We start from the raw sequence: 18,262 nt of genomic DNA, 5'->3' as shown, positions 1-18,262 counted from the left end.
GAAAGGAAAAAATCTCAGGGCAAAGCATGGACAATCCCTAAGTACGAGCACGTGCAAAGAGAGGGGCAAAACCCGGCCAGGAAAGATAGATGATTTCACCCTCACTCTATAAAGACCCCGTTTCCATGGCAGCCACTTGCCCACCTGTGAATCCAGGCTGGCAGACACAGTCATAGCGGTTGATGCCGTCCCGGCAGACTCCAAAGGTGCAGGGGTTGCTAGCACAATCATCAGTGTTCACCTCACAGTTCACACCTGGGGAAGGGGAACATGTCTGGGATTGCCACCACCGTGACCTGCCAGAAACACCACTCCTGAACCCTCTGTGTCCCATCAGATGTACTATTCCTGTCCCAGCCCAGCCCTTGGCCCCACCTGTGGTGCCAGGAGGGCAGCGGCAGAGGTATTTGTCCACCAGGTCTAGGCATTTGCCCCCGTGTCGGCAAGGCTGGCTTCGACATTCATCCACCTGGCTTTCACAGCGCATGCCGGTATAGCCCGGGGCACAGGCGCACGAGAAACTGGCAATGCCGTCCACACAGCGCCCGTGGTGGCAAGGGTCTGGCGAGCAGTCATCCACGTTGCGCTCACACACCGTGCCCTCAAAGCCTGCGGGGGACAGAGGGTCAGGCTCCGCCCACTGGCCAAGGTCCTGCCCACAGCCATGGCCTCTGCCCAATCTTAACTCAGCTCTCCCTCAAGCCCGGCCCATTGAGCCAATAGGAGGTGGGCTCAGTTCAGGCTCCGCCCCTGGCTGGCCTCCAGAGGCCAGCCAGCGGCAGGCTCCAAGACTTGTCCCTGGCCAGGACCATACCAGTCAAATTACACCCCTAGCGAGACCCTGCTTCCAATCCTTACACCGTCAGCCCTGATTTGCTTCTCCCTCCCCTGGAGATGCGGACACATGGGAGGTTCCTGGGCTTCCCAGGTGGTTCAGTGGGTAAAGAATCCGCCTGCAATGCAGGAGAGATGAGTTCGATCCCTGGGTAGGGAAGGTCCCCTGGAGGAGAGCATGGCAACACATTCCAGTATTCTTGCCTGTAGAATCCCATGGACAGAGGAGCCTTGTGGGCTACAATCCATTGGCTGGCAAAGAGTGGACACAACTGAAGTGACGCAGGACAGTACTGGAGGTTCCTGGGAGTAGAGGGGGTTGGACGGGGTCCCTCCAATCCAGTGCACATCTATCCTGCCAGATCCTTTGGGCCCACCCCCTAGTCTTACCTCTGCTTATGTCCAGGATTGGCTCCTCCTCCTGGCTCTTTCATTGGTCCTGCTCCGGGCCTGCCTTGCAGCAGCTCTGCCCCCAACTTTCCCCCAGGCGTATTATTGGCCCTTTTCCCCCACTAGCCCCGCCTCCAGATTCCTGCAGTCTTGTCATTGGCCCACCCTCACCCTCCGCGCAGCGGCACTCGTAGCCATCTGGCTGGTCCACACACTTGGCACCGTTCCGGCAGGGTGTGCTGGCGCACTCATCCACGTCCAGCTGACACATGGCCCCGCTGAAGCCTGGAGCGGGGAATGTGAGATAAACAGAGACCCAAGCAGGGTCAGAGCAGTCACCCCTCACCAGTGCTGCCTGGTTTGGGTGGAAAGCCCATTTACTTTTAAATTAACTTCCGTATTTTTCATAAGGTGGTATCTGCTATAAAGGAAGCCACTAACACGATGTTATAAGCTCCCATCCTGGAGTCTTTGCCCCAGAAAGTCTTTCTCAGGCTCCCTGGCCCAGAGTCCTCACCCGAGGGGCACGTGCAGCTGAAGCCATTGACTCTGTCCTTGCAGACCCCACCGTTAACACACGGGCTGCTCTGACACTCATCCATGTCCACCTCACAATAGGTGCCTGTGAAACCTGGAGGGATTGAGGGAGGGGGATTACAGCAATGAGGGTTTAGCTTCTGGTCTGAAGGGAGAGCAAAAGGGGACATACCCTGCTTCCCTTGAGCCTTGGCCTTGCCCCGCAACCCATCCCTAGATTCAGTTTTCAGACTCAGGCTGGATCTTCATTCAGTGTGGCCCCAACTGGTTCAGGCTTAAGAGACTCCACGTGGGCTTCTCTTCAGACCACCTCCTTCCTTCTTCAAACTATACCTCTTCCCAGCTCCCAGCCTAGGGCCCACCATAGCCTTGTGCCCAACCTCAATCCCACCCCAGCATCAGTGCATCTCTGTCTGCAGTCTCCACTTTGACCTCCACTCCAGACCCTGGTCCTGCCCTCATGTCATTCCCATCCCACAGTGCCATCCTGAGGAACAGACTCCACTCCCAGGCCATCTGAGGTTCTACTGACTCCATCGGACCATGCCCCAGACTCTGCTCTGGCTCCACCTCCACCTCATCCCCGCTTTAGCCTCTTACCTTTCCAGTTCTATCTGCTCTAGGCCCCTCTGCCTGAAGGCTTTTCTTGCCCCACCTCTCAGCCTCAGGCCCCGCCCCAGCCACGCCCACCACACACCTGCCATGCAGATGCAGGTAAACTGGCCTATGCGGTCCAGACACGTGGCCTGGTTGCGGCAGGGACCGGAGAGGCATTCATTGACATCGGTCTCACAGCGCGGACCGGTGTAGCCACGGCCGCACTGGCACAGGAATGAGCCCTGTGTGTTCACACACCGGCCCAGGTGCTCACAAGGATTGGCACCTGCAAGGTGGAGTCACAGTCAGGGTGGGTGTGGGTGGCCGAGGAGCAGCCTCTCCCCTCCTTCCCTACCCTCAGACTGTGCCCCTCACCAATGGAACACTCATCCACGTCCTGGTCGCACGCTCCACCTGTGAAACCCGGTGGACAGGTGCAGATGGCCCGGCCATTCACTGGGTTAGTGTCACAGATGGCATCCTCGTGACAGGGGTTGCTGACACAAGCATCGTCCAGATGACACAAAAGTCCTGGGAAAGAGTAAGCAGAGGTCAAGGGAAGACCATCCCCTGGCTCTGCCCAAAGGTCCCACGTCCCTGAACACTGTAGTGTTTGGGGTTTTTTTATTTGTTTTTATTAACCAGCAGTGTATTTAGAGGGCTTCCCAAGTGGCGTTAGTGGTAAAGAATCTGCCTGCCAATGCAGGAGACATAAGAGATGCAGGTTCCATCCCTGGGTTGGGAAGATCCCCTGGGGGAGGGCATGACAACCCACTCCAGTATTCTCTCCTGGAGAATCCCATGGACAGGGGAGCCTGGCAGGGCTGCAATTCATAAGCAACCTAGCATGCACACACATATTTAGTAGCTATTCTCCCCCAATCATTTATTTAAAATTTAAACATACAGAAGAGTTTATTCATATACCCACCACCTAGAGTCAACTATTGTTAACTTTATTTTTTCTGAACCATTTGAAAATAAGTTGGAAACATCCACATATTGTTTTTAAAATCTACTGACTCTTTTCATGATTCTAAGAAGGTCCTAGCACTAAGTCTTTGCCTCTGCAGTACCCTCTGCCTGACATATGCTGCCCTCTACTCCAAGTCTCCCTCCCAAACATCTTCTCTGATCTTTGCCACTCCCAAAAATCCCCTCTCCTTCTGAGTCACAGTTTAGCTCTCCATTCTTGTGACTTCTTCCCTGGATTGTCTGCCCTCCCAGGCCTCTGCCAGGCTTATCCTTCACCCCAAACCCAGCTTCTAGCATAAGCATTAAGCATATGCTTAATTAATTAAGAACAATATGTTTAATTATGCTTCTAGCATAGCATAAGTCTGATTCAAGTCAGACTCCATCCTTGGCCCCACTCAAGAGCCATCAATGTCTCTCTGCTGCCTTCAGGGAAAAAAGTCACTCACCAGTTTTGCCCATGGGGCAGGCACAGTAAAAAGAGGCCACACGGTCATGGCAAGTGGCCCCGTGGAAGCACACAGCTGTGGCACAGTCATCAATATTCTGACTGCAGCTCTCGCCCGTCCAGCCATTGACACACACACAACTGTGGCCACCCAGTGTGTTGAAGCAGGTGCCCCCGTTGTGGCAAGCGTTGGGCTGCAGCTGACACTCGTCCACGTCCTCCGTACAGAACTGGCCTATGGCACACAGACGCATCAGTCCGGTTACCTGGCGCATGCCCATCCAAGGGCTTCTCTCAGGTCCCACTGCTCACCTGTCCACTCAGGAGGGCACTGGCAGTTGTAGGTGTTGACACCGTCCACGCACGTCCCCCCATTTAGACACCGGTGCCCTGGACAGTCATCCACATTCACTTCACAGTTCTGGCCCTCAAACCCTAGTGTGGAGCACAAGGATGGTCACTACCAGGCGGGCCTGCTGTCCCCCCACCTCTGCTGCCTCCCCCTGGGTACAGCTCCCTCACCAGGAAGGCAGGCACAGTCATAGGTGAGGTCGCCGCTCTGTCTACAGGTGCCCCCGTTACGGCACGGGGAGGGAGCACAGGGCGCCGCGGGGCTCTCACACAGTGGCCCAGTGTAGCCACCTGGGCACTGGCAGCGGAAGGAGCCAGGCGTGTTGAGGCAGGTGCCACCGTGGCGGCAGGGCCCACCCATCCGGCATTCATCCACATCACTGCGGCAGCTGCGGCCCTGGTAGCCAGGTGGGCAGGAGCACAGGTAGCGGCCATCGGAGCCCACCGAGCAGCGGGCACCATGGGCACAGGGGCTGCTGAGGCAGGGGTCTGGCAGGGAGCAGTCGGGGCCTGCCAGGAACCAGAAACGGTGAGCCCAGGCCGACCACACCCTTGCCTGCTTTCAGCTCCCTTCCAGACCCTCCTTTACCTCGGAAGCCCCGGGGACAGCGGCAGGTGAACCGGGCAGTCCCCGCCACCACCGAGCTCTGGCAGACACCACGGCCAGCACAGGGGCCAGAATGGCAGGGGTCTTCCAGCTGACACCGTTCACCCACCCAGCCTGGTGGGCACCTGTGGACAGAGACGACTCGGTGGGGAAAGTCAGGGCAGAACAGCCCAGAACATGAGAGACACACCAGACAGACCAGAAACACACAGGTAAACAAACACACAGACACATTCATCCATGCAACAGTTTCCCTGAGCATACCTACTATGTTCTCAGCAATGGGAGTACAGCGTGCGTGCTGCCACTTCAATCATGCCCAACTCTTTGCAACCCCATGGACTGGCTGGCTCCTCCATCTATGGGATTCTCCAGGCAAGAAAACTGGAGCAGGTCGCCATGCCCTCCTCCAGGGGATCTTCCCAACCCAGAAACTGAACCCACACATCTCTTAAGTCTCCTGTATTGGCAAGTGGGTTCTTTACCACTAGCGCTACCTGAGAAGACCCCTGCCATTCTGGCCCCTGTGCTGGCCGTGGTGTTTACAGCAGCAAACACAATTAAAGTGGTCCCTACCCTCTTGATGTTCATAGCCAGGTCTGGCAAAGAGAAGATGTACAAATAATGAATGAGTAAGCAACATGCCGGGGGAGTGGGGGGGAAGAGTAGTTCAGCCCATGGGGACCATGAAGGATGCAGTCGGGTAGAGTGGTGGCCCCAGAAAAATTATGTCCATGACCAAGAACCTGTGACTGTGACCTGATTTGGAAAAAGAAATGTAATTAATGATGTAATTAAATGACGGATGTCTGGATGAGACCATCCTGATTATCTAAGTTGGCCCTAAACTGAGTGACAACTGTCCTTACAAGAGAAAGGTGAAGACTTCTGGCCTCCAAAACTGCGAGAATAAATTTTTGTTGTTTTAAACCACCCAGTTTGTGGCCATCTGTTCCACAGCCACAAGAAACTAAAACACAGGATAAAGAGGACAGAGGGATGGGGGTGGGGGAAAGGCAACTATGTTTTCACAGACAAAGTGAGGGAAAAAAAGAAGACTGTGTGGGAAAAGAGAGTGAGGGAGGGGGCCATGGGCCTGTGGGGGCAAGAGTAGAGGAAACGGCAAATGCAAAAGGCCTCAGGTTCCAGACGACAACCACCCAGGCGCACACAGACAGGCAGAACCCCCAAATGTACCAGACGAGAGGGACACACTAACACGACGCACTGGGCTGGCAAATACTCAGACACCAACCCACAGCCTCATTCACCAATACGGACTAACTCTCACATGCCAGACAGGCGGACCTCCACAAAGCCTCAGTTCCTTTCCTGGGGGCACAGAGACCCCTTCCTTCCTTCCGTTGCGGCGAGGAGGTGGCCACCAATGCTGGCGCCCCCTGTTGGGAGAAGGTCCTTCAGCCTCCAGGCCCCTCCAAACCCACCAAGGCCACCTTGAGAGTGAAGGTACAGACGGGCGCTGGTCTTAAGACTAGAAACCTCCAGAGTGGGGTCAGAGGGAGGGACTTGGACCGGCCCCCGACGCTACCCGTCCCTCTCCTGTGTTCCTCCCTCTGGCCTGTCCCGGTCGCTTGGGGCTAAGCTTAAGTAGCTGACTCAGTCCTTAGCGTCACCCACAAGATTCCCCCCACCCCAGCCCCCAGCGAAACAAGTTGGGGCACGGGCGGGTGCAGAGGGAGAACCCAGTTCCCAAACCCCCTCCCCAAAAATCCGCAGGGCAAGGACCGCCGCCAAGACTGCGCGCCGGGAGGGGGCGTGCTGCGCTGGGCGCCGAGCACCGCGGGCTCTTCCTCCCGCGACCACGCGCGCGCGCACGGCAGGCAGGGCGTGGCCGCTCGGTCCCCTCCCGGCGCCCCCGGCGGGTTCCCACGCTCTGTGCCCCGCGCCCCTGCCGACTGGTCGGGCTGGTTCTCGGCTGCCCGCGCCCCGCCCAATCGCCTGGGCTTCACCGGAGACCGCTGGGGGCGGGAGAGTGGGGGTGGCGGGGAGCATGGACTTGGTTTGGGGGACTGGCTGGGAAGAGGGGATGACTAGGAGATAGACTAGGGTTTGAGAGACTATGAGAGTTGGAGGCTCCATGGAGCGGTGACAGACTGCGGGGTCCACGAAAGGACTTTGAAATAGACTTGGGATGGGCGGGGTGGGGGGGGGCGGTTGGCGTGGGGAGAGGTTCCCACGGCTCAGCTCTGGAGACTAAGCCCAGCGCTCCGATCCGGGCGATCCGGGCTCCGGGCGGCCGCGCGGGCCGGTGATTCACCTGTCGCGGGGGCGGGGCAGCCGGGGGCGCATTCACCTGTCGGCAGCTTTCCAGGCGCGGGGTCCCAGAGCGCAGGCGCCCGGTCCCACAACTCCGCCTCTCAGGTGAGTAGCGCCAGGTGAGGTCACACTTTCCCCCCTATTCCCACCATCCCAACCCGAGGAACCCGCTCTACCAGGCTGAGACACTCCCCCCCCCATCCAGGTGAGTCAAAGTGCCTGTGTAACTTCAAAGGGTCTCTGAAGTCACCCCAGACCCACCCAGCTTGAGCTGGACACACAAGTTGCTGAATAAATGGATGCATTTAATGACTCGACCAATGGCTACTGGGTGACCTGCTATTATTAATGATGATATTATAAAAGGAACCAAGCATTTTCCCATAACCTCAGAGGTTTCTCCTTATGGCACCTATTTTCCACATCTCTACCATTAATAATAATAAAAAAATACCATTTATTGAGCACTTACTGTATGCCTGACACTATGCTGATTTCACTCTTTATCTTTACAATCAACTCCATAAAGGAGAGAACTGTTATTGCTCCATATTCCGGATGCAAAAATGAGGCTCAGAGAGCTCAAAGCACTTGCTCAAGGTTATCCCAGAGCCCAGAATTCAAATTGATCTCTGTGTGCCTCTGCTCAGCAATTTCCCAGGCCCTGCCCTGCTTTCCCAACCCTCTGCCTTTCCTTGTACTTTCCAACAACTGCATTGGGGGGGACTTTGGTCACAAGTCAGGCAGAAGGACCGTATTTTACAGATCAATGAGGTTCAGAGAGGGGAAGTGACGCACTCAAGGTCACACAGAAAGTAAGTGGCAGAGCAGGGTTCCTGTGGCCCCGACACTAAATCTTGAGCTGTGGGAAGGTGCAGGTGCTATACCCACTACTGCCAAACCACTGTCACTAGTCCCCGAAAATCTGTTGATTGAATAATTATCTGTCCATCAGGGGATTTACACAAGACTGCAGGCAGCAGTGAATCTGTGTAGTTGGCATTAGTGGGCCCATTTTCCAGACCGGGACACTGAGGCTTAAAAAGTCAGACCATCAGCAACATGATATGGGATTTGAACCCCAGCCAGGCAGACTCCAGAGCCTCTACTCTTAGCTCTGCTCCATTCAAAGGGGAAACGAGGTTGCCCAAGCCACACACTTGAAGGAAGTGGTGGAAGCATCTATGGTGCACACAGAGGCAGGGGGAGAAGACAGACCGCCTCCCCACGCGCCTCCCCACACGGGGCCCACTGATGGCTCAGAGCCAGGCACTCACAGGCAGGCAGCCTCCCGGGAGGGCAGCTGGGTGCAGCGACCTCCGTTCACACACGGGCTTCCGTCCAGGCAAGGGGGGGCTGGGTGGGGGTGAAGGAAGGTAGGGGTGTCAGGCAGGCACCCAGGAACCCCAGCCTAGATTGAGACTCCGTCCTTTGCTCCCTCAGGCAACAGCTGCACCAGGCTGGGGGCGTCTCTGCGAGTGCAGGGAGCCCCCCCCATTCCCAGTTCCCACGGCCCCCCGCCCCGGCCCCAGCTGTTGGGGCTGCAGCTGTCACTGCCTACTCGGGCCCTGGGAACCACAAGGCAGGGGCAGGCAGGAGGAGGGGCCGACTTGTGCCAGATGTGGGGGCTCAGAAGCTGCCAGAATGGGGGGGCAGGAAGTGGGGGTGCTGCGAGGGTTGAAGGGAGGTCTGGGACTTTGTGCCCAGATCCCGAGGTTGGGGGGGCAGGGGTGGGGAGTCCTGGGGCCCCGGGTCTTCCTTCTGTTGATGCTGGGCATCTACTCCAACTAGGCAGGCCTACGTGCTAGTTCTGGGGAGATATGCCAGGGCATGAATGAATGCCATGTGCAGCCAGCAACTGGGCATTACAGGGACGGAATCTGTGTTGAGGGAGGGGCAGCTGGCACAGCTGACCTGTTCAGCATCCTCACCCGTAAGGACTGTGTCTCTCTGCGGTGTGGCACAGTCTAACTGTCCTGTCGGATGGGTCAGGGGTGTGGCGGGGAGCGAGTTAGTGGGGCCTTGTGTGAGCCAGCAGGTGTGGGGCCGCTTGTGCATGTGTGCCTGTGTGTGTAAGTAGGGGAGAAAGAAAGGGAGAGGGAGAAGATGAGAAAAACAGACAGACATAAAAGAAGGAAACTAGAAGCAGACAGACACAGAGACGAGATCTAGAAAGACAGAGACAGAGTTTAAAACAAAGAGAGAGAATGAGATAAACTGGACATGCAAATACATTAAACATGGCTTCTGTCCCCTTCAAGGCATGAGCAGCCAGGACACTATTACCCAGACAGGAGCCCAGGGGTGTTTGTGAACTCACGCTGGGGGCCACATGACACGAGGCATGGGCCTTACTGAGCAGTGGGCCCTGTGGGCCATGTGTGTGTCTGCATGGCCTGCACGGATGTAGAGATGTTCGTAGGCTGAAACGTTGTTGTGTCTATGCATGTGAAGTATGTATCTGGGTATATAGCTGTGGGTCTGTGTGTGACTTGTATGTGCATGGGTGAGTCTGGGTATGGGTTGGATGTGCCAGTTTACCTGCATGTGTCAGCTGGGTGTAGGCATGTCCTTGCATCTGTCTATATGCATCTGAGTGTGTGCAGACAGTGTGAGGCCTTGGGCTGGTGGTGCAGGGTATGTATGAACATGTGTGATTGTATGAGCATGTGTGAGCTATGAATGTCTGTGTCTTGTGTGAGCTGGGTGTGCACGTGTGCAGGTGTACCCTATGTGTGTGTGTGCACACACATACACATCTGCATCTCCACATGTATGATCCAAGATTGTGTGTCCTGTGAGTGTGTGACAGGCCATGTGTGCCTGCCGGCTGGCCTCTTGGGGCGGCTGCTCCTGCCCACTCCTGCCCCATCTGCCCGCCCAGGGCTGGGCTGGGCTGGGGAGACCTGTTTTCTCCCCACCCCTCCCTGGGCTGAGCCCCACAGCAGCGTCCAGAGACCCAGGGCCAGGGCCACTGGGCTCGCGTCCCTCCCCTGCCGGCCAGGCCTCCCTTGGCTGGGGGTGCGCCCCAGCAGCCCCGGTCCGGCCCCGCTGCAGTCCCCGCTTTGTCTGGCAAAGAAAGCGCGAGGCTGCCGGGGGGGAGGGGGTGTCTAGACGGCGCGGCCATTGTCCCAGGCGGGGGAGGGGAAGAGTAGGGAGGGGGAGGGGCGGGGGGCTACCCGGGCCCGCTGGGGAGGGGGTCGGGTTGCTGGGAGGGGGCGCTGGAGCGGGAGAGGAGCACGTGGGCTCGCGCCCCCTGCCCTCCCCTCCCTTCCCCAGGCGGGGACTGGGTCCCGGGACGCCGTCCGGTCCAAGCAGCCGGGGGAGGGAGCGGGGCCGCGGGCGGGGGAAGGGGCGCTGGCGCCTCTATGGCTCCAGCTCTGGCTCCGGTTCCGGGTCTTGCCGCGCTCCGGCCTGGGAAGTTTTCTCCGAGTTGAGAGCTCCGAGAACTTCGCGCCCCCTCCGGCCCCCAGCCCTGCCAGACCTGCCCCGGGTGTGTGTATGGGGAGGGGGAGCTTTTATGCCAGGGGTCCCCGACCTGGGGATACTTGGATTCCAATCGTGACCTTCCCAGGGCTCTAGACAGGCATTGTTGGTGAGAGAGCCCCAGATTCTTGGTTATTCGCCGCCGCCCCCCCACTCCCCCGCTAATCTTGATCCGCTCACCTCCAGCTCCCAGTCCCGAGCTCCACGGTCCCTTCATTCCCAGCCCACATCTCTCCCGGGGCCCCAGTTCCTCCGGTCTCTGGGGTCCTGCCTCGCCCCCACTCTCAATTCGGAGTCCCTGCCCCCGGCTCCTGCGCTCCCTGCCCCTGCGCTCTGGTCCCTTATTCCCAGGGACCGCGCCCCCACCCACCCCTCACCAAGTCTCATACTCGGGGAGGCCTTGCACTCCATCCTTCCCCTTCCCCCACCCACTCACCCCATCCCGCCCTCGGGGTCCCGGCCCCTCACCTGCAGCCCCCGGCCCCGCTAGCAGCAGCAATAAGGGCAGCGTCCGCACGGACGGCAGGGGTGGTGGCGGCGACATCGGGCGACGGCGGCGGGGGCGGCGGCCCCGGGGCCCCGGCCCCATGGCGGCCGGCCGCGACCCTCCCTCCTCCCACCTCTCTCCTCCCTTCTCCCTCCTTCCCTGGGCTCCGGGCGCGTCCGGGGCCAGTCTCCGCGCAGCCAACTTCGCTGAAGTGAGACGGCCCTGCCGCCCCGCCCCCAACCCTGGGCGGCTCGCCCCGCCCCAGGGCCGGCCCAGAGCTCCCCCGCCCCCGGCCCGGCCTCCTGGGGTCCCTGCCCACCCTCCACCCACACAGCCTGGGACCCGAAGACCCTCTCGGAAACTCTGGCCAGCGGGCCCAACCCACGGTGTGAGACACACCCAACTTCCTGAACATCTCCCTGCTCCCCAAAACACATCCAGAGCCCGGGACACACACGGAGCCGGGCACAAACAAGACACTCCCCTACCCGCCGCCTCCCGCCACCCCCCAGCTCCGACACCCCGAAACTGAAACCAGGCACGTCCTGCAAGGCTCCTGAATACACAGCCAGGATGCACAAATGCAGAGGCGTGCGCAGAGCTTCCTGGGGGACTCTTAATATCTGAAATATTCACAACTCTAAACTCAGGCCCTCTCAGACCTAAGCCTTGGGCGATTTTTGCAGCCTCGGACCTCGGACACAGGCTAGGAGTCTCAAGTGTGCTACTAGACACCCACATCCCGTCTTATTCCCAGCGCTCCCTGAAAGTAACCCCTTCCTCAATATCCAAAGGTCCACCCCACCCCATAGCCTACACAGCTTTCCTGCTCAGCCAATCTTGCTCAGTTTCATCCAACTGCCTTTTCCAGAATCACTCATGCTGAAAAACAACCACCCTGCAGTGAGCTCTGTCCCTGTGGCAAGAACGGGGACTCTGGAAAGGCCCCAAGACCAGCCTAGAGAAGCCCCCAATCTGGGGAAGAAAAAACCAGACTCCAGCACTGCGGACTTAGGGTTGGGCCAGAGGGAGGGACACAGAAGAGAAGCTGGCGAGAATTCTGCTTGGGGGAAGGGGGTCACTTATTCATTCATTCATTTATTCAATAAGTAGGTATAAAGCTCAAGCTCTATGTCTGGCGTTGTTTCAGCGGCTGGGAATACACCTCCCCTGCCCTCTCCAGGAGAGAGCTTCCCTGAGAAGGGTTCAGTGGGGGCTCAGCCCAGAACTGAAAGAAAGACATTTCAGGAGAGGGACAGTTTTGCAAACAGAGGAAGGGGACAAGTCAAGTAGGGAAGGAGGGGCGAGTGGGCAGGTCAGGGGTCACCCTGGCCCTGAGGAGGAGAAGAAAGAAGCCAGGCTGACCTGTAGGTGTTGAGCACGGTGATGAGGCTGTAGTGAGGAGGAATGGGTTGGGGGTGAGGTGCTGAAACCCAGGAGTCTGAGGTTCACCCATGAGGCAGCTGAGCACTGGGGCTAAGCACGGGGGTACCAGGGTGAGAGACAGTCACCTGGGCACCCCAGAGATCTTGGAGCAATTTTAAAACTTCATTTAGAAATAATTTAAAATGCAATTTCCATAGGCCCTTTATCCAGCTTCACCAACTCAGCCTACACTTTGCCAAATTTACTTTATAATTATTGTTGTTGTTCAGTCACTAAGTCATGTCTGACTCTTTGTGACCCCCTGGACTGCAGCACGACAGGCTTCACTATCTCCTGGAATTTGCTCAAACTCATGTCCGTGGAGTCAGCGATGCCACCCAACTATCTCATCCGCTGTCACTCCCTTCTCCTTTTGCAAACTTCAGTCTTTCCCAGCATCAGGGTCTTTTCCAAAGTATTGAAAAACAGTTGGCTCTTCACATCAGGTGGCCAAAGTATTGGAGCTTCAGCATCCCAGCATCCCCTTCCAATGAATATTCAAGGTTGATTTCCTTTAGGATTGACTGGTTTGATCTCTTTGCTGTCCAAGAGACTCTCAAGAATCTTCTCTAGCACCCCAATTTGAAAGCATCAGTTCTTCAGTGCTCGGCCTTCTTTATGGTCCAACTCTCACATCTGTACATGACTACTGGAAAAACCATAGTTTTGTAGAAATTATAATAATTTTTAATCATCTATAATATGTAAGATATTATATAATATATGTATTTGAGAGCAGAGCTTCCCAGATGGGTGGTAAAGAACCCACCTGCCAAGAGCAGGAGACATAAGAGGTGAAGTTTCAATCCCTGGGTCAGGAAGATCCCCTGGGCAAGGGCATAGCAAGCCACTCCAGTCTTCATGCCTGGAGAATCCCATGGACAGAGGAGCCTGGTGGGCTACAGTCCATGGGGTCACAAAGAGTCGGACACAACTGAAGCGACTTAGCACGCACACGTATTTGAAAGCAAGATGTGGCTATGATGTTCCTTTGCCCCCCACATCATCACTGTATGTTTCCTCAGATCGAGGGCACTCTCTTATATAAACACACGACAGTTTTCACCATACGGACAGTTTTTGGTTTCCCCAGTTATATCCCCTATAGCATGTTTCTTTGCTGGTCCAGGATCTAATCTCTGACCATTTAATTGTTGCATTTAATTGTTATGTTTCTTCATGTTCTTTAATCTGCATCAGTTCCTTAGCCTTTCTTTATCTGTCATGATGTTGATATTTTTGGATAGGCAAGGTCATTTGTTTCACAGAACATCCCTTAGTGAACTGGGCTGCAGTTTCCTCGTGACCAGGTTCAGGCTCTGTATCTTTGGCAAGAACTGACAAAGAAGTGATGCTGGTACTCTTCCATGGGTTGTGTCAGGAGGCACCTGATATGAGTCCCCAACACTGGTCTTGTTAGATTTTGATCGCTTGAATGAAGCTGGTCCAGTTTCTCTACTGTAAATGTACCATTCTCTTCCCATCCCCTCTTGTAATGAGTAAATATCAATATCATGTGGGGAGATATATTGAGACTGTGTGACTATCCTGATGCCTGTCAAACTATCACCACTGTTTGGGGCATTTACTGGTGATTGCCTCTGATTTTTTTAATTGAGATAAAATTTCTTTACATAAAATTACTTACCATTTTAAAGTGTACAGTTCAGTGGCATTTAGTGCAACCACCAGCTCTACCTAGTCTCATCACATTTTCATCAACCCTAAAGAAAATGTTGTCCCCATCAGTAGTCACTTGTCATCTGTCCCTGGCAGCCATTAATGTGTTTCTGTCTCCATGGATTTACCTGTTCTGAATGTTTCACAGCTATGGAATCATACAATGTGTAGTCTTTTATTTCTGACTTTTTTCACTGGGTATAAGGTTTTAGAGGCTCATCCACTTTGTAGCATGTGTCAGTTCTTCCTTCCTTTTTATGGCTGAGTAACATCCCATTGAAATTAAAAGACGCTTACTCCTTGGAAGGAAAGTTATGACCAACCTAGATAGCATATTCAAAACCAGAGACATTACTTTGCCAACAAAGGTCCGTCTAGTCAAGGCTATGGTTTTTCCAGTGGTCATGTATGGATGTGAGAGTTGGACTGTGAAGAAAGCTGAGCACCGAAGAATTGATGCTTTTGAACTGTGGTGTTGGAGAAGACTTTTGAGAGTCCCATGGACTGCAAGGAAATCCAACCAGTCCATTCTGAAGATCAGCCCTGGGATTTCTTTGGAAGGAATGATGCGAAAGCTGAAACTCCAGTACTTTGGCCACCTCATGCGAAGAGTTGACTCATTGGAAAAGACTCTGATGCTAGGAGGGATTGGGGGCAGGAGGAGAAGGGGACAACAGAGGATGAGATGGCTGGATGGCATCACTGACTCGATGGACATGAGTCTGAGTGAACTCCGGGAGTTGGTGATGGACAGGGAAGCCTGGCGTGCTGCGATTCATGGGGTTGCAAATAGTTGCAAAGAGTCGGACACGACTGAGCGACTGAACTGAACTGAACCGAACATCCCATTGGAGATGTAAGAGATGCGGGTTCCATCCCTGGGTTGGGAAGATCCCCTGGAGAAGGGAATGGCACCCCACTCCAGTATTCTTGCCTGGAGAGTCCCATGGACAGAGGAGCCTGGTGGGCTACGGTCCAAAGCGTTGCAAAGAGTTGGACATGACTGAAGCGACTTAGCATGCAGACACGACATCCCATTGAATGGCTACACCACATTGTACTGATCCATTCCTCTGTTTACCTGGGATGATTTTTATAATTATTTATTTTTGGCTGCGCTGAGTTTTCATTGCTGCGTGAAGGCTCTCTCTAGTTGCGGCGAGTGGCGGCCACTCTTCGTTGCGGTGCGCGGGCTTCTCCTTGTGGTGGCTTCTCTTGTTGCAGAGCATGGGCTCTAGGTGCGTGAGGGTCAGTAATTGCAGCACGTGGGCTCAGTGGTTGCAGGTCTTGGGCTTAGTTGCTCCATGGCATGTGGAATTTTCCCAGACCAGGGATTGACTGTGTGTCCCCTGCCTTGGCAGGTGGATTCCTATCCACTGTACCACTGTGAAAGTCCCCTTGGATGGTATTAAAACACTGGAAGAGGAAGAGGTGGTAGAGGCAGTACCATCAGAGAGAAAGAAGAGTGAAAAGCCAAGGGTGAAAGGAACAATTGACCAGGGTCCAACACAGGAGATGATCCCCAGCCCTGCTGAGTGTGGCAGAGAGTCAAGTGCCAGGGGACAGGAACTGAGGGTGTCCCAGCCTCTCAACTTATGAGTGCAACCTCCATCCGGGAGGGGAGCTATTAACCCATCTTCCGGGGTCAACCCTCATAGGGGTGGGTCTCTGCCCATCTTATGATGATTTGCTGGAGGCTTTCTAGAGGAAGAGCTAAGATTTGAACCTAGTGACTCCAGGCCACATGGAATGAGAGGGAGGGGTGGGGTGTGGGTAGGGGTGGGGACTGGGCAGAGAAAAAAACTAAAGTTGCATAATCAGAAGGGGCACAGCTGACTCACTGTGAGTGTGCTGAGTCAACAGGCCTATGGGGATGGGGGAAGGCGCAGCTTAAGTCCTTCTCATACCCATCATCCCAGGAGGAAATCCAAGCCCCTCAGCCCTGCTTTAAGAGCCTTCAGATGCTCCCCAGCCCCTCCTGTTCCCTTCATCGTCACACTGAGTCACCCAGCAGGCTCTACACTCTCACGGCCTTTGCTCAGGTTCTTCTTTCTGCCTGGGACATCCTTAGAAGGACCCTTTTGCTTCCTCCCCAAGCAGGAACTCATAGCAGATGTGTTCTTTTTAAAAATGCATTTCCTGGGGCTTCCCTGGTGGTCCAGTGGTTAAGAATCTGCCTTGCAATTCAGGGTACACCGGTTTGATCTCTGGTCCCGGAAGACGCTACATGCCACAGGGCAACTGAGCCCATGTGCCGCAACTGCCAAAGCCCGCTGGCTCTAGAGCCCGTGCTCTGCAGCAAGAGCAGCCGCCACAACAAGAAGTCTGTGCATCGTGATGAAGAGTAGTCCCCGCCTGCCGCAACCAGAGGAAGCCAGTGCACAGTGATGAAGACCAGCACAGCCAAAAATAAAGATAAATAAATGTATTTCCTGGGAGTTCCCTGGTGGCCTAGGGCTAAGGATTCCAGGCTTTCAGTTCTGCGGCCCTGGGTTCAGTCCCTGGTTAGGAAACTGAGATCCTACAAGCTGCACGGTGCAGCCAAAGTACATAAATAAATAAAATGTTTAAAATGCATTTCCTTCTAGCTATAGGGGATGCTGTACTATTTCCTACACATGCCGTGGCTTTGCGCGCGCTGGTCCCTCCTTCTAGCGTGCCTATCCACCTCCATTCCTGTACCTGGTAAATTCCTATTCTTCAAGATTGCAGCTCCAGGAAGTCCTCTCTGCTCCCCACCCCTGGCTCTCCTAGCACCCTCTCACCCTACCACTTGGCCTTGTCCACAAGGGGCTGGGGGTGTCTGTATCCTGCTCTTTCTCCCCTCTTCTATAATGGGGGCTCACCAGTGGCCAGACATCACACAGCATGAGGTGGGCACTGAGGGGGCAACCTGCGAGGGAACGGGCTGAAGGAGTTGGCATGCTCAGTCCAAAGGAGCCACCACTGGGGGCCCAGACTACTCTCCTCAGTAACTTCTAGGGATCTGGGGGTCCTGAAAAGGGTCAAGTGGCCCAGGGGACAAAGGTAGAGACTTCAGGAGTGGGGCTAGTGCCTCTCCTGACCCCTCTGAGAAAGGATTTTCTGCTGCAATAGATGCCCTAATGGGTGCTGAGCTCCCCATCACAAGGAGCAACCAAGAACCTGGACACACATTTTGCTAGGCAGGAAGTCCGAAGTCTCCTACTCTGTTAGTTGGTCTGTGGCAGACAGAGACAGAGAGGAAGCAGTAATGATGAAGACACAGGCTGAGTGTAGCACAAGGGGAGTGAGGACAAAAAGAAGATAGGTTTACAGAGCGCCTGCTGTGCATCCGTCTCTTTTATCCCCTCCAATTATTTATTTACTTTCTTTTTGGCCACGCGGGGTCTTCATTGCTGCGGGCAGGCTTTCTCTAGTTGCGGGGCTCAGGCTTCTCATGGTGGTGGCGTCTCTCGCTGTGGAGCACGGGCTTTACAGCGTGTAGGCTTCAGTAGTTTCAGCACACAGGCTCAGTAAGTGCAGCTCACGGACTCTAGAGCTCAGGCTGTCGTCGTCGTGCACAAGCTTAGCTGTCCCACGGCACATGGGACCTTTCCGGACCATGGATCGAACCAGCGTCCCCTGCATTGCAAGGAGCCCTGTCAGTCCCTTTCTGAAGCCCCCAATTTCTGAGGACACCAACTCGGCAAGGCAGAAAGTGAGGGTCCCTGCTCCGGCTTTCTGCTGCCCTCCAGGCACAGTGGCAGGAATAGCCCAAGGTGTCCAGATCCCTGGGGGTTAGGACAGTCAGAGCAATTATTCCCATGACTTTGCAGCAGGCAGACACCCAGTTCCCAACATGGTGGGGGTAGGGGTGGGTTTGAGCCGTCTCCCTTGCCCCTGCTGGTTGCCTTGGCCAGGGACTGCATTTCTCCTCAATGAGCTCAGTCCCCAGGGATGCAGGACCTGGGGCCAGGCCAAGACACAGCTGCTGGGCCCAGGCCCGCTGACCGGGAACCTGAGAATGTGCCCTTCGCTTATCCTCTTGGGACCACAGTCCTGTCCTCTGCACATGAATACTGGGGCTGGGCCCTTACACCCAGGCTATGGGAGCCCAACAGGAACCAGCAGGAGTGAGGGCCGCTGGGTTATAGGGCCTGGGCAACGGGGGGAAGGGATGGACCCCAGGGGCTGTGGGCTGCAGACC

At 55.6% G+C, this 18,262-nt stretch overlaps 1 protein-coding gene across 2 annotated transcripts in view; it reads right to left on the bottom strand.

Annotated features, from left to right (window-relative positions):
- NOTCH3 (notch receptor 3) overlaps positions 1-11,202 on the bottom strand; it is a 38,422-nt gene extending 27,220 nt beyond the window's left edge. Inside the window, exons 1-12 of one of the 2 annotated variants that reach the window (XM_027979127.2) lie at positions 10,971-11,202; positions 8,294-8,372; positions 4,722-4,864; positions 4,304-4,642; positions 4,094-4,216; positions 3,783-4,016; positions 2,734-2,889; positions 2,459-2,644; positions 1,742-1,855; positions 1,396-1,509; positions 376-609; positions 145-255 (exon numbers count right to left, since the gene is read on the bottom strand). In XM_027979127.2, coding sequence (XP_027834928.1) covers positions 145-255; positions 376-609; positions 1,396-1,509; positions 1,742-1,855; positions 2,459-2,644; positions 2,734-2,889; positions 3,783-4,016; positions 4,094-4,216; positions 4,304-4,642; positions 4,722-4,864; positions 8,294-8,372; positions 10,971-11,091 — 1,954 coding nt within the window. In that variant the 5' untranslated portion in view covers positions 11,092-11,202. Of the gene's footprint in view, positions 1-144; positions 256-375; positions 610-1,395; positions 1,510-1,741; positions 1,856-2,458; positions 2,645-2,733; positions 2,890-3,782; positions 4,017-4,093; positions 4,217-4,303; positions 4,643-4,721; positions 4,865-6,030; positions 6,048-8,293; positions 8,373-10,970 lie in introns of those variants that run through there. The other variant, XM_042249771.2, reaches the window with a different exon arrangement.
- Between the last annotated feature and the right edge of the window lie 7,060 nt (positions 11,203-18,262).

The sequence above is a fragment of the Ovis aries genome, chromosome 5 (assembly GCF_016772045.2).
Source record: "Ovis aries strain OAR_USU_Benz2616 breed Rambouillet chromosome 5, ARS-UI_Ramb_v3.0, whole genome shotgun sequence".
NCBI lineage: Eukaryota > Metazoa > Chordata > Mammalia > Artiodactyla > Bovidae > Ovis > Ovis aries.
This window is presented reverse-complemented; position numbering and strand designations above follow the sequence as displayed.